The sequence below is a fragment of the Emydura macquarii genome, unplaced genomic scaffold (assembly GCF_026122565.2).
Source record: "Emydura macquarii macquarii isolate MOO-44397 ecotype Brisbane River unplaced genomic scaffold, CSIRO-AGI_Emac_v2 contig_719, whole genome shotgun sequence".
Lineage (NCBI taxonomy): Eukaryota > Metazoa > Chordata > Testudines > Chelidae > Emydura > Emydura macquarii.
In genome coordinates this window covers 17,410,565-17,425,151 of record NW_027130856.1, presented here as the reverse complement: position 1 = coordinate 17,425,151, position 14,587 = coordinate 17,410,565, and the positions used below count along the sequence as shown (strand labels likewise).

At 41.2% G+C, this 14,587-nt stretch overlaps 1 protein-coding gene across 12 annotated transcripts in view; it reads left to right on the top strand.

The window, feature by feature from the left end:
* Positions 1-14,587, top strand: part of LOC137149266 (sodium channel protein type 5 subunit alpha-like) — a 319,903-nt gene that overhangs the window by 118,005 nt on the left and 187,311 nt on the right. For all 12 annotated transcript variants that reach the window (XM_067542779.1, XM_067542769.1, XM_067542778.1 and 9 more), the window contains exon 9: positions 13,936-14,077. In XM_067542779.1, coding sequence (XP_067398880.1) covers positions 13,936-14,077 — 142 coding nt within the window. The remainder of the gene's footprint in view (positions 1-13,935; positions 14,078-14,587) is intronic.

The following is a 14,587-nucleotide window of genomic DNA, read 5'->3' as shown; positions in this document are numbered from 1 at the left end:
ATTGTGTAGGAAGTTAGGTGCCTAACAAAGGGATTCCCAAAGGCTAACATGCTGAATTGCCTGCATTAGCCAGTAGGAAATATTGAGCTGAAGAGTGATATTGCCTAAGCCCCACCCTACAAAGGAATTAGACACCTAACTCTGAGCTGGAGATAGGCGCCTCCCTCCACTCAGGATTCAGCCGTGAACCCCCTCCTGGAGTTAGGTGCCTAAGCCAGGTCAGCCCTTTCTAAAGAAAAACTGAGAAAGAGGCAACCGTGCTTACTTGTACCTGATATCCCAGTGGTTATAGCACTCACACAGGCTGTGGGATACCTGGGTTCAAATCCCCCTCTCTCTGATGTGAAGCAGGAACTTCAAACCAGTTTTCCCACCTTGTAGATGAGTGACCTAACCACTGAGTCATGGAGTGTTCTGGGATGGAGCACTCTGTCTCTCTTGTTGTTGAAGCTGTTCCATTTTCTATAAATCATTAAATATTCATTGGACCAAAGAAAGCGTGAGAATGATCCTATAGCCCAGTGGTTAGGGTCCCCTGTGGGAAGTGAGAAATTCAAATTCAAGTCCCTGCTCCAATGACCAGATGGAAAAAAATACCCTTAAGGTTTGGAAAATATGTTTTAAAGTATTTTTGTGTGTGCTCAGGCTATGTTGAAGAGCTACTGTGGAAAAGACCAATATGATTCTGGGGTGTATTAACAGGAGTGTCCTATGTAAGACACAGGAGGTAATTTTCCTGCTTTACTTGGCACTAGTGATGCTTTAGTCTGAGTACTGTGTCCAGTTCTGGTTGACAGATGTGGACAAATTGGAGAAAGTCCAGAGGAGAGCATCAAAAATGAAAAAAAAAAAAAGGTTTAGAAAACCTAATTTATGAGGAAAGGTTAAAAAACTGGGCATGTGTAGTCTTGAGAAATGAAGACTGATTGGGGAACCTGAGAACAATCTTCAGATATGTTAAGGGCTGTTAGAAAGACTGTGGTATTTAGTTGTTTATGTCTACTAAGGGAAGAACAAAAAATAATGGACTTAATCTGCAGCAAGGGAGATATGTTAAATATTAGGAAAAACGTTTTCACTATAAAGGAAGTTAACTTCTGGAGTAGGCTTCATGGGAGGTTGTGGAATCCACATCATTGGAGGTTTTTAGAAACAGGAGACAAACACCTGTCAGGGATGTTTTAGGTTTTCTTGGTTCTAACAGTGCAGAGGGCTGGACTAGGACCGGACTACGACCTGGTCTACACTGACCGGCAAATTTGGCAGCAGTCGACGGGAGTTATGTAAGCTGTGTAGAGTAGCTTGAATAATTTACGTTGACTTCCTAACTTCTGTTTTACACACCATCTCCATTATGCTACGCCAATGGGAAATGCGTACCCATCGGTGCAACACTACACTTTTTCTGGTGGTTTTAATAGATCAACTTCTGGATCAATTGAGCGTCTCTTCACTGTTGCTCAATCGAACCAGATAAATCGATACGACGATGGTGAATTTGTCAGCATCAGTGTAGACATAGCCTAGATGACCTCTTGAAGTCCCTTCCAGCCCTATATTTTCATGATTTTGTTTTAAAAGTCATGGTGTGGAGACAGAATGGGGTATATTAAAATAACTATATGTCCCAGGAACTTTGTTTAAGACACCTGAAATGCCCCCTTTTTTTTTATTTAATCAATTCAAACATATTTTTTTTTTTTTCATCTAACTACAAAATGTTTGTTTCAGATGTATTTCTGTACTAACCAGAATTTATTGGCTTACCGGGAATAACTGCAGTAGAAATAAGGTTTAGTGTTTGGAACAGTGTTGGAATGAAAACTCAAATGAACGTGAATCTTCCATTATTGTTGGCAGTGTTATTGTAGCCATGTTGGTCCCAGGATATAAGAAAGACAAGGTGGGTGAAATAGTATCTTTTATTGTACCAACTTCTTTTGTCTCTGTCTCTTCCACCAAGAGAAGTTGGTCCAATAAAAGATACTATCTCACCCACCTTTTCTCTCTCAAATGAGTGTGGAGGAGATCAAAGCTGTTCTTTTAAGTGAATGTCAGTGACACTTGTTCAATATTTAATGACAAACACATTCAGAGCACTAAGTTACTGGGGAAAAAATCCTCCACTCTGAGATATAAGCATGTGTCAATGAGTCAGAAGTTGGAAGCAGTGATACCACCATGACATTTTTTAAAAAATATTTGGCCTTTTGTGCGACTAATTTACAACCCTAAAATATATATCTGCAAAAACACCCTGGTATTCAAAATATGGCCATCTTTGGAAGTATCCAAGTTGGTTCCGCTTTGCCATTACAGCTGTTTTATCCCATTTCTGATTAAAATAATAAGGACAAGAACAGCTACTCTGGTTTCTAAAGAGGATAACTATTTAAAATATTGACGGTCCTTTTATTCTGTTCCCTAAGACCCTGACATTGCATCCAGTTTTAAGGACCTTATTTTAAGTTCTGGAGAAGGCCAGAAAAGGTTGGGCACATTGATCAGAGGTATGGAAGATCTTACCCATAATGATAGACTAAAAGCTGTTTCAGTGCCACTGGGATCCTCTTGTGGTATCAAATGTACTGGAACTGCCTAGTGGGTCTGCACTTCCTCCAACCCTTGGGATTCTTTACTGGCAGCAGGTAGTACTGCACACTGTCTCTTCAGTAGCCAGACTGTAGCTACTAACACAATCTACAGCGCGACTAAGAGCTGGGCATGAATCACCAGCCACCCCTCTAAATAGACACATGCGCACGCAAAGTTGGCTTATTTTTGAAAGATCCCATGGAAGACAAAAATTTGAAGGAGACACTTGAATGATGAAAGGGAGGTTGGTAGATGCACTGGTTGAAGAAGTCTTCCAAAAACGAAAGGAGGAGTCTTCCAAATGGAACCGAGTGGAGCATGATACAGAAGGTGCTAGGAGGGAGGCTTGAGAGCAGTGGTGTGAATAAAATGAGAATAAATGGAAATGAGAACAGGGATGCAGGTGGTGCAGAGATGTAGGGGCTCATGAAGGTAAAGGACAGGAAACTTGAACTTGATGTGTAAGGAGAGGAGAATCCAGCAAAGGGACACAGGTACCCGGGTAATGAGTGATCATTAGTGTCACACTGCCTAGAGTGGCTCCCAATTGTGAGTGCCTACCTCAACGTAGACTGTCAAAAACAAGGCAGACACCCCAAACGGATGGTGTGTTCTATAATTACATTTTGCCAAGCCAGTAACAAATGTGAACTCCTAGATCACTATAACTGTCTTACCATGGAGTCACATGTAGTCCCCTTAGACTCTCCAGTCTACCTTGTCATCCAGACAAACTGGATTTGGTGATAAATGGTCACTTACATCAAAAATCACACCACATTCAGGTTGCTTCCAGTCCCAAGAAATCAGTGACTTACCGCAGATCAACTGGTACCCTAGATCTTAAACCAAAGATAATACCTGTAGCAAATCCTATAATAAACTATCTAAATGTTTATTAACTAGGAAAAAGATGAAAGTTATTTACAGGTTAAAGCAAGCAAACATATACAAACAAATGAATTACCATCTAAATCCTAAGGCCTTGTCTACGCTAACACTTATGCTGAGCACTTACGCTAAACACACTCCTGAGCGACTTAAGTTTTGCCAGCATAAACACTTGTGTGGACAGCGCTATGTTGGCAGGAGATGCTCTATCCCATTGACATACTATGTACAGCTGTGCCGCTGTAAGTTTTAAGTGTAGACCAGCCATAAGAGTGACAGAGTTGTAGTGATCTATCAATTCAAAGTGTCTTTCAGGGCAGACCCAGGAGGCAACCTCTAGGGATCTCTGACTTCACTTCAGAGACTCTGATCCTGTCAGGATTCAAGCAGATGGAAAATTATCCTGTGATTTTGTTTTATTTCCTTCCTTCAGCTTCCAAGTCTACAGGAGGAAACTTGCAGGTAGCATTTCCCAGCTATGATAGGGCCATTAACAATCCCTTGTATTGTGATGTTCCTCGATCGTCCGTCTGATTTTGATAGCCCTTCTGGATGGGTGGGTGGGACGATTCCCATGCCCGAGTTCACAAGTTCAGAGCAAACATTTTCAAAGTTAAAAACCAAAACTTACATACTTTCTTATATCCTGGAATACAGACTCCGCAAGTGAGATTAATGCGTGCAGCAGCTTATAAGCATTTCATAGAGTCTAAACACTAAATACATTCTTAAAAGACTACCTATTTTGAGCAAAACTAACATACAGGTGAACTAGTTTGATCTCTAGCTATAAAGTTTGTCACTTCTGAGCTAATGCCTGCAGCCTAGGCAACTAACTAACAAACTGTAGGAGAACAATTAGTATGAACTCAATGGGGTTTGAATAAGGACTGAAATCTGAGTGAGGCCTTCAGGATTTGGCTATGCAGTCCCTATAAATAGGATTGGCTTGAAGCCTAGACTTTATAGGCAACTATGTAGTAGGACAATTTTGTAGGGACGCCTCCAAAGAAATCACCATTCCCTCCTTCCCTCCTTTGCACACCAATGTGGCTGAGGCTCCAATCCCTTTAAGGGTCTCTCTTGTCTTGCAGAAGCACAGCTGTAGCCGATAAGCAGAGGTGGTGGCCAGAAGGGCACTAGAATTAGAAGTGCTCAGTGTGACTTTAAAATTAAAGCAAAAAACCCTAAACATTCATGTTTATCGCTGCTGCATGTTTTTAAATGATAACAATAAGGAAACAGTGTTCTTTTCTGCTGAGCATCTTACTAGAAAACACCTGCTGTGCTGCTGAATGTATTGAATATATGCCCATTGTCTTCCCTGGACCACAACAACATGGCAGATGTGATGTTGGAGGACTCTCAATGAAAGGGTTATATCAAGTTACATCAAGCCGCTCAGTATTCTTAATGGAGTCACATCATGGACATGCTCTTTTTTTCTTACTGAAATCATAACTTGCTAATTTTGTAAAAATGCTTATAAACCTGGATTCTGGTGTTTTCTTATAAAAATAGGATACAAATTTAGAGGGGCAACATCATCTTGGAATCTAGTCAATTATCTCCTCATCTCCTTCTCCCCCTCCAAAAAAATGAAAACTAGTTTCAGCTTCTACACCCGTCCCTGCCTCTTCTCCCGATTTTTGAGGTTTTACAATGACATTTTCCTTTTTTTTTCCCCCCAGAATTTTTTTCTCTCTCCCCTGTGGCCATGTGAAAGATCCACACAGCCAACAGGGGAAATTGTCTGCCAAGGGAAACTGTGAAACTTACTAGACACAAAGTGCTGTCAAATGCGCAAAGTAAACAACCTGGGCAGCAAAAGATAAAAGTATCTTGTTCAGTTGTTTTCATTTACAGAAATCCCACATGCTACTTGTAACAATAGCAAGAAAACAATTTTTCAGAGCAATATGGTTTTTCAGTGAACGGTGTTCAAGTCTCAAGGTCAGACTGCTTAACATTTGTTTTTCTTTTCACATGACATACTGTATATTCAGTTCTTGGGCTGTAGTCTACACTATCATACTAACAATGCAAGTACATTTGCATCATGTCTGTACTGATATTACCATAATGGCAAGTGAACGGGAAGAAAAATCGGCCTCTAAAGCTACTTCAGGATATAAAAAGAAAGCACCTTTGGCAACCGCATCCTAGAAACTGTTGCTATAGGAACTTTAGCTACCTTTATTCTCACTGTGACCGTGATTTTTCTTAGCAGACTACATTAAAATAACATATATAAAATGAGGTATATATTTCTGTACAACTTTGTAATTCTTTTGCTCGCAACCTTTCCAGACTACTGTACCCCTTTCAGGAGTCTGATTTGACTTGCATACCCCCAAGTTTCACCTCACTTAAAAACTACTGGCTTACAAAATCAAACATAAAAATACAGAGTGCCATAGGAAATTATTACTGAAAAATTGCTTACTTTCTCATTTTTCACGTATAATTATAACATAAATCAATTGGAATATAAATAATGTACTTATATTTCAGTGTAGGGTATGTAGAGCAGTATAAACAAGTCACTGTCTGTATGAAATGTTAGTTTGTACTGACTTTGCCAGTGCTTTTTATGTAGCCTGTTGTAAAACTAGGCTAATATCTAGATGAGTTAATGTACCCCCTGGAAAACCTCTGCGTACCCCTGGGGTCCACATACCCCTGGTTGAGAACCACTTCCTTAGTCTATAAATAAAAGGAATTTAGAATGGAAATCCTCATAAAACCTTTGAAAGTTCTAAAATGAATCCTAATCCTGTTTTAAAGTATCTTTATAAAGGTATTTATTGCGTTGCTATGTTTCACTGAGACAATCTATAACAACACACAAAAATCCCATCTGCGACCCATTTTTTTCATCATTACCATGCATACAAAAGTGGCATTTTAATGATGAACTTTACTTGCAGACATATTAAGAGCACTTGTCTTCGGATATACGCAGTATCACAATGATGCTACCGTCTGATGCCCCTCAACTGTAATAATAATCCTTTGCACTTACAAATCCTCCATCCAATGATTTCAAAGTACTGCACAAACATGAACTAAGACACTCAATGCTCCTCTGAAGAAGGTAAGTAAATGTGCCCCAACCTGAGGAATGGACATGCATCGTTTTAGACAAACATCACCTTTGTTTCACATACGTTGCATTACAATGCCCCATGCTGCATCTGTCATCTGGACCTTGGCAGTTTGACAGATGTGAATAACTTGCATGACCAAAATACCATTCAGTATACAACATCCTCTCCCACAGCTGCTACTCCATTGACAATAAAGAAGTTGTGTCATGTAACACAATCCCCAACTGTGTTAGAAACTGTGGACTTGAATGGGAAGTTATACAGAAAGCAACATGGTGGTTTCCTTTATTCTGCTGCGGACAGCTATGAAAGCTAGAGCTCTGGTTTGACTGAACTTAAATAAGCCTCCATTTATTATTGTTGTTGTTAATTATGTCTTATTGTGGCATCCAAAGGCTCCATTCATGGTTAAGGCTCCACTGTGCTGGGTGTGTACAGATGTAGAAAAAAGAAATCCCTTGGCCTGGAGGGTCTGCTATCCAAAAATGCAAACAGACAAAGGGTAGGGGTTAGGGATACAAGGTGCAAGCCAATGAACCTGGTGAAGATTTGGCTCAGCTTTATTATTTACATGTACTATTCTTGGGGGAAAGGGTGGGGAGGAGAAAGGGGAAAGGAATAGCTACAGCTCATCGGCTGCTTAGCCATGATCATCAGGCAGGGTCTTGTGGCCCTCACAGTAGATGTGAGTCTTAAGGAGGATAAGGCAGTGGCTGTTGGAACTTTATCAGGTAGTTTTTGCCATGCATAAGGGCAGCCTGGGAGAAAATGTGGAGGTGTTTGAGGGCTTGGTCATACAAAGTGCTGAACACACTGATCCCAAACCAGCACAGTATGTGCTTAACTTTAAGGGTGAGTCATTCCACTGAAGTCAAAGGGACTGCTTGTGCTTAAAATGAAATATGTTTAAATGCTATGCTGGACTGGGGCTGGTGTGCTGAGCACCTGACAGAAGCGAGCCCTTTGGGGGAAGTTGGCTGATGTGTGGTGAAGCCTGGGGATGCTGGCAGAGCAAAGGCAGAATTCCTATTTTCCCTTAAAATGGTGGCATCTTAAAATGTCATTCAAGACGATGCCATTTAGTAAAGAACAAGATGCGATTTTTTTAACTGTCGAAGCTCATGATCCAATTACACAATAATTTAATAAGCAGCACTAATAAACTTATTACCATCCCTCGTACTGTACAGCATATTTTAAATGAATTTAAGTTACGGTGTAAATAACACACTCTTCCATGTACTTTGTGTTGGTTAAAATAATGTCAGAATGTGAATAGTTTGTTTGTGGCAGGAGAGCTCCACACTTAAAACTAAAAAAAAAAAAAAAACCAGAAGAAAGCACACGTACAATCTTGTGAAAAATGCTACAGCTTGCAGGGTGCAAACTTTACTACCTCACTCTTAGGGCTACAACATTGTATGTTGGTAACACCGCAGCTCTGAGTGGATCATTGGCCTCAGGGACTTGAATCTATGACCTCTGGATCTAAAAGCATGAGCCATTACTGCCTGAGCGAAAATAGCCATCTCTCTTGGTCTAGGCCACAGCAGGCTCACCAGTCACATTGAGTGGGTGTGGGCTACACATTTTCAGTCTGCCCTCATTCAGGGGCAAAGCATTGCTGTGCTGGCCAAACAACAGCACAGGAGCTTCCCCCTTGCGTCAAAGATGTACAGTCTGCTAGTGCCCCACACGAATAGCAGATTACAACTTCCCTTTGCTGGTTTGTGCATTGAGCCAAGAGTGTCCACTCCCCACCCACTTTCAGAGGGCAGTTGTGGGTGCACCATGTTTGTTTACTTCTGTGCGCCTGAAGTCAAAGTCTGGGGAGGCCACATGGGGCAAAGGGGTTTTTTACTCCCACTTCTGCAGGTGCGTGGGTTTGGCCGTGATCTGGCTCTCAAGGTACAGGCTTTATCTGGGCCTGAACTGAAAGCCAGTGGGATTATTTTTTTAATGTATTTTATGGTTGCAAGTCAGTGAGCATGCACAGGTCAGAGGAAAATCTGAGCCTCTATGCAAGTCCCTCTATGTGATACCCAGACTTCAGCAGGTTGTGTAATCTGCCAGAGCCTCTCAGGGAGCACACCCTCCTATTTCACATCAATTATTGTTGCTGGGCTAATTTAGTAGGTCCAGCAATACTCCCTTCCTCTCCCTAATTAGCTTCAAGCCTAAACAAGCCTTGGAAGTCCAGCGGTCCCCTCCTCTACCTGCTAGACTCGGGCTTTCACCCCCGTTTTGTTGCTAAGTGGGTGTTTTTCATTCTCTTAAAATTTACCAATTACAATTTATTGCAGTGATTTCAGTTATAAATATGTCCTCTCGTTTTCAGAATCTTGCATCTTATTGTTATGCCAGCCCGTGACTTTTACAGGAGCCAGGAAGATTCCTTGTCACAGTTCTTTTAACTTAAGCAATCCAGTTTGTACCTGTCTATTTGTCTTCAACTTTTGCTGTGTTTTATAAACAATCTTATGTAACCGACTGAGTTGAACTTTTGCTACCTAAGACAACTGAGAGTACAGACCTTTGCACAGCCCCATATATGCTTAGAGACTTCCTGGATGACAATATTAGTTGCTGTGAATTGTTACCTCCTAGTCACATATGGCTATTACTTCGTATATTTTCAGGCTCTGAAATGTGGTAATCCTACACACAGTAGTTCACAAATCTTCTTTCATTGTGGAGCCCTAGCAGTTCATTACAGTCTGGATCAGCAGGTTACTTGGTTAGTCCAGCTTAAAGTCTTGAGCCAGAGCATTATGTAATTAGGCCCCTCAGTTATTACTACCTGGAATGCCCAAACTGTGTCATTATTTAAAATTAGGCTTATTCTTAGGTCCTTAATTTTCTGTACTGGTGCCAACAAACTGTGGTGATGGATGGCTAGATTGGTGCTTTTAACTGTCCTTAATTGATGACGCTGTAATTGTATTGTGATTGATTGTACAGCACCCTGTGAAGGATGTTATATTAATGTAGATTCATGTTGTTGCTGTGAAATCCTGTCAGACTCTCCTGAAATTATGGAGTTTAAAGAGGCTGCTAGAAAGTCCAAAGGGGAAGATATGACATCTAGAGTTGAGACTCTTTTTAAAAAAACAAACAAACAAACAAACAAACCTCAAAGGGACTAGGGATAGTTTCAGAAGAATCATTTTAAGTGGGAGCCCTTCCAGCTAATAAATCCCTTATGACTTCCTTACAGGAAGCAGGCACTTCTACATTTTCTTTTCCACACAGTGTTTCCAAATTATATGCACAGCCCATGGATTACCACTCTTTGTGCGGGAGTTTTTCTACGGTAGGCTCACTGGGAATCTCAGGTAATCTGTGTAACCTACACTAGGAAAGTATAGGTCTTTGTCTCCTGGTCTAAGAGGGTGAAAGGCTACTGCAGATATTGGTCAATGGAATTCTTTCCTTTAGGTGATAGAGGCTTATGTTTTTTGAACTGAAGGCCCCCATGATTGAACACTGCTGATGTCCGTGATAGCATACTTTGTACATGTACTCCATAGTCACAGAAGATTCTTTCTTATTAACAATCTATGAGATACGTATCAGGTCATCTTATGTTCGTGGGAACACTGCCATATTACAGGGAGATGTAGGCATAAGTAAACTTGCACAAAGCAGTATTGTATTATAAACAGAAGATATTAGACAGGCTTCTGTCACTCTCTTCAGTACCAAGAAGAGCTACAGCTCCATTCCCAGTGTTTTTCAAAAGAAAAAAGAGACACCCTTTTCAGTAAACTGTCTCATGTACGTATGAGTATCTGGTCCAGTTCCCTTCCCTTCCTTTTAAAAAGAAAGCATCCTAATTAGTGATGGTGGCAGTGAATCTGAGGGAAACCTTCTAGTGGCAGTGCAGTCCATCAGGCTTATCTGAGATTTGGTATGAGTGGCCAAAATCTCCAATATTTTCTTTTCTTTTAGCCACAGTCCTTCACCTATTCATAACAGTGGCTGAAGAGGGTGTCCAGACGGAAAGCATTCCAAAAATCCTTTATCTGTGCTGAATTTGGAGACAAAGGTCTTGCTCCCTTGAAGTCAATGGCAAAACTTCCATTGACTTCATTTGGAGCAAGGCTATGCCCAAAATTAATTATACATGATATCTTTCAAGCCACATACAGTTCTCTTCAGATGTTTTAGCAACATCTGCTCTCTTCAGATGATTAAAATAAATAAAGAAGAGCACAGTGACACAACCCAGTGGGACCACTTAGGATTGTTTTTCAATGAAGAACTGAGGAAAGCCTTTCCGTCCGTGGATGGACGGACCGACACACAAATAAATCCCAAGCAAAGTTCAGTTGGTTTTTCTTGAAAAAAGGAACGAGCCTTACAAAAACTTCTCATGTCCTGCCTGGACATGCTGTCTCAAAGTAGGCAAAATGACTGTGTCTTTAGAGTCAAGAAGATTGGTTCCTCATATCCTTGGAAAAATCTCCCAAGCATACCATGGGAACTGTTACGTTGTCTGCAGGGGCAGATCAAAGACAGAAATCTAATGACTATCTGTAGGGCCCTACCAAAGTCACAATCCATTTTGGTCAGTTTCATGGTTTCAGATGTTTACATCCAAAATTTCATAGTGTTGTAACTGTGAGGGTCCAGACCCAAAAGGAGATCCTGGGGGGGAGGGTCAAAAGGCTATTGTAGGGGGGCCATGGAATCGCTACCCTTACTTCTATCCTGCTGCTGACAAGGGCGTTGCCCTCAGAGTCAGGAACAGCACAGAAGTGAGGGTCACAGAGTATGGGAGGATCACAGACGTCTGGGTTTTCCCAAAAGCCTCTCCGCCCAGGTCGGAGGCTGACAGCTGGGGACAAAGCCTCCCTGCCTGGGTCGGGAGCTGTCCCAGACAGCAGCCACAGAGCTTTCTGCAGCCGGGGGAGGTTCTTGGAGGTGGGTCTGACCTGGCTCTGGGAAGAGCCCCTGCAGGGGAAGAGGAAGTCCCACCCCTCCTCAGCCCAGGCTGGGACTAGCAGCTGGAGCATGGCCCACAGTAGAAGCTCCAGGTTGGGGGTGCCCCCAGTCTTCCCTCTCCCCTATAATAGCCAGATTTCACAGGGGAGATGAGATTTCATGGTCTCTGACATGTTTTTCATGGCCGTGAATTTGGAAGGGCCCTAAATATCTGGCAGGTGGTGACAAAAGATGCTATCCTGTTGAGATAAGGGGCTTACTCCAAAGTTCATCTTGCACAGGGGAAATGGACACATCGCAAATTCAGAGTGAAGGCATAGATTTTAGAAAAGAGAACAGTTGGATTTTTATGCCATTTCCTCTTCCCCAAGCCTGTAATGATAAAATCAAAGTAATCCAGGAGCTGTAACAAACAGTAGGGAACCAAAGTAGGAAGGCTCAAGAAGGAGGTTCTTTTCTTAAACTGGGAGCAAAAGAATTGAAAATGTCTCCTCTTTTTTTTATGTAGCATGGTCAATATGGACTAGATCCTCAGACGGTGTAAATCAGCATGGTGCCACTGAAACACAAAGAATCACATTTTATATTTTCATTTGCATGGTTAATAAACTATGAGGCAGGAAGGGTTCGACTTTCATCTTAAGTCTCATTCAAAGATAGGTATGGATTTATCTTGCAAAGCTTCAGTATTCTTCTTCTTTTTTTTTTTTTTTTTTTGGCTTTCACAACAGATTTATTTAAAAACTTGTGCTTAACTAATGATATATTAAACTTCTTAAAGTGTTGTTGTTGAATACATAATAGTGGTGTCTGGCACGGGGGGAGATTTGGGTAACTTCAAAACCACCAACAACATACTGAAGAATTATCTCAACCCCAAGATCACATTGCTACCTTGTAATATAAAGATGTGATCTCAACACCATATACAGAGCTGGTCTGTTCAGGAAATAGTATTTTGTACTGTAACACTTCCCCCCCCCACCACCTTTAGCACCACATTACTGACTTTGAATCTATTTTTTAACTTATTTGCATTCAAAGATTCTTCGATTTACTAAATATTATTTAGTATTATTGCTTTTTGGTTTGGAATCTGTTTATATTTTGTTTTGCTAAAGAGCAACTGTTGTTGAAACACTCTGTTGTTTAATGGAGTCAGAGGGTTCTTATTATTCTGTCACAAGGCATGCCATAGTTGTTGGACATGTTTGCCACTCCGCATGACTGGTGGGGTGAAGAAGTGTTTCACAGGACCAGTTGACTGGCTATTGTTGATTAATAGCTCTAAGTATAGACAAGTTAGAGAAACTTAATTCCTTTTTCAAAAGATAGAGGTTCAAATTCACCAACTCCAATGTGGAACATGTTGATGTGTTCAAAAACACTGCTTGAAAATTGTTTTCTGTCATTAAAATGCCTTCATAAAGCCACATTATTGTAGCCACTCCTAATCATGTCGACCAGAGCTTTTACAGAGCGCTTAGACTCTTACCAGGCTCGTATCTACCCAGTGCATAAGCAGAGAGCTGCCCAAACAGCTGTGAGAAAAAAGGCAGGCAAGTTCTGCTGAGTTCCTCTGTTCCTCCGTCTTTCCTAGATGGATCTGGAACCCTTACCAAATTGATATTTACATGGTTGCTTTAGTAACTGGTAGAGTTAGATATAATTACTTTATTTTATTGCTGTGCATGGCAAGTATTTTAGAAAGAAAATATTTGTAAGGAGTTGTGAAATTTAATGAGAGAGTGTTTTGCTTGCTGCATGTCACGTAATAGGAATTTGCAAGATGTACAGACTAGAAGCTTTCCTGAGAGAAACAGAGAAGTCATTGCAGCAGTTTAGGTAAGGGCTTTTCTTGGAGTGGATGTGAAATCCCAGGCTTCTCTGGTGAGTGGACTGAAGGGTTGAATGCTTAGATTAAAGGTTCACTTGTTCCAGAGAGTGAGTAGGAGGTCAGGCTGAAAGGTTGGCCGCTCAGGTTACATAAGAATGTTGAGCCAGATCCTTAGCTGTCATAAATCAATATACATCCAGTGGCTTCGATGGAGCTATGTCACTTTATACCAGCTGAGGATCGCGTCCATCATTTCAACAGTTCTCAAGATAATGATAAGGGTTAGGAGAAACCTTATTTATGACTATAGTTAATGACCTGGCTGTCAATCCTCACTTCACCTTTTTATGGTGGTTCTTCTCTGTGTACCGTAAGCATTCACCCTTAAATGTATTTATGTGTAATCTGAACTTTCACATGAGATGGAACAGCTTGCCTGTGTGTTTCCATGGTTGTAACTTTCAACTGAAAGCAGCCAATATCACCTGTAAGCCAACCAGTTCCTCCACACTGAAGCCACCTGTAATGAGCTTTATTTTCTATCATTGTTTGTAGCACGTGTCCAGCAGGATACAGATGCCTAAAGGCAGGTGAAAATCCTGATCATGGCTACACAAGCTTTGATACTTTTGGCTGGGCCTTCCTCTCTTTGTTCCGCCTGATGACACAGGATTACTGGGAGCGTCTCTATCAACAGGTATCAGATTTTCTAGTTAAAACATGAAATAAACCAGTCACCCAGTTACAACAACATATGGTTTATGTTGAGTTAGTGTGCATGGTGGATTAGTGTGCAGCCACCTAGGGTGTGAATCTTTAGCGACTAGCTTGATGCTCTCTCTCTCTCTCTCTCACCATGTGAAACAGGAGCATGTTAAAGTGCACTACAGAACTTTAATGCACAGGGTCTATACAGCAAGTTAATGAGTGGAGAGCTAGTATGCTGTAGATTCATGCCCTGGCTTGCTATGCAGCAACTCACTGTGCAGACAAATCCATAGTCAGTACTTGAAGTCAGGAGTGATGACTATCCTGTGTACATTCTGGTCAGGAACCATCAATTGCTGCAATTAATTTTGTAGATGATTATGTCAGCGGATGGCTCAGGGGGGTTGTTAAGTGAGAGAAAGAAGCTTTCATTAGGTAACTTGTTTGAATCTGAAAAATGTCACTGTCTAATAACAGTTTGATGGCTCATGTAAAACGA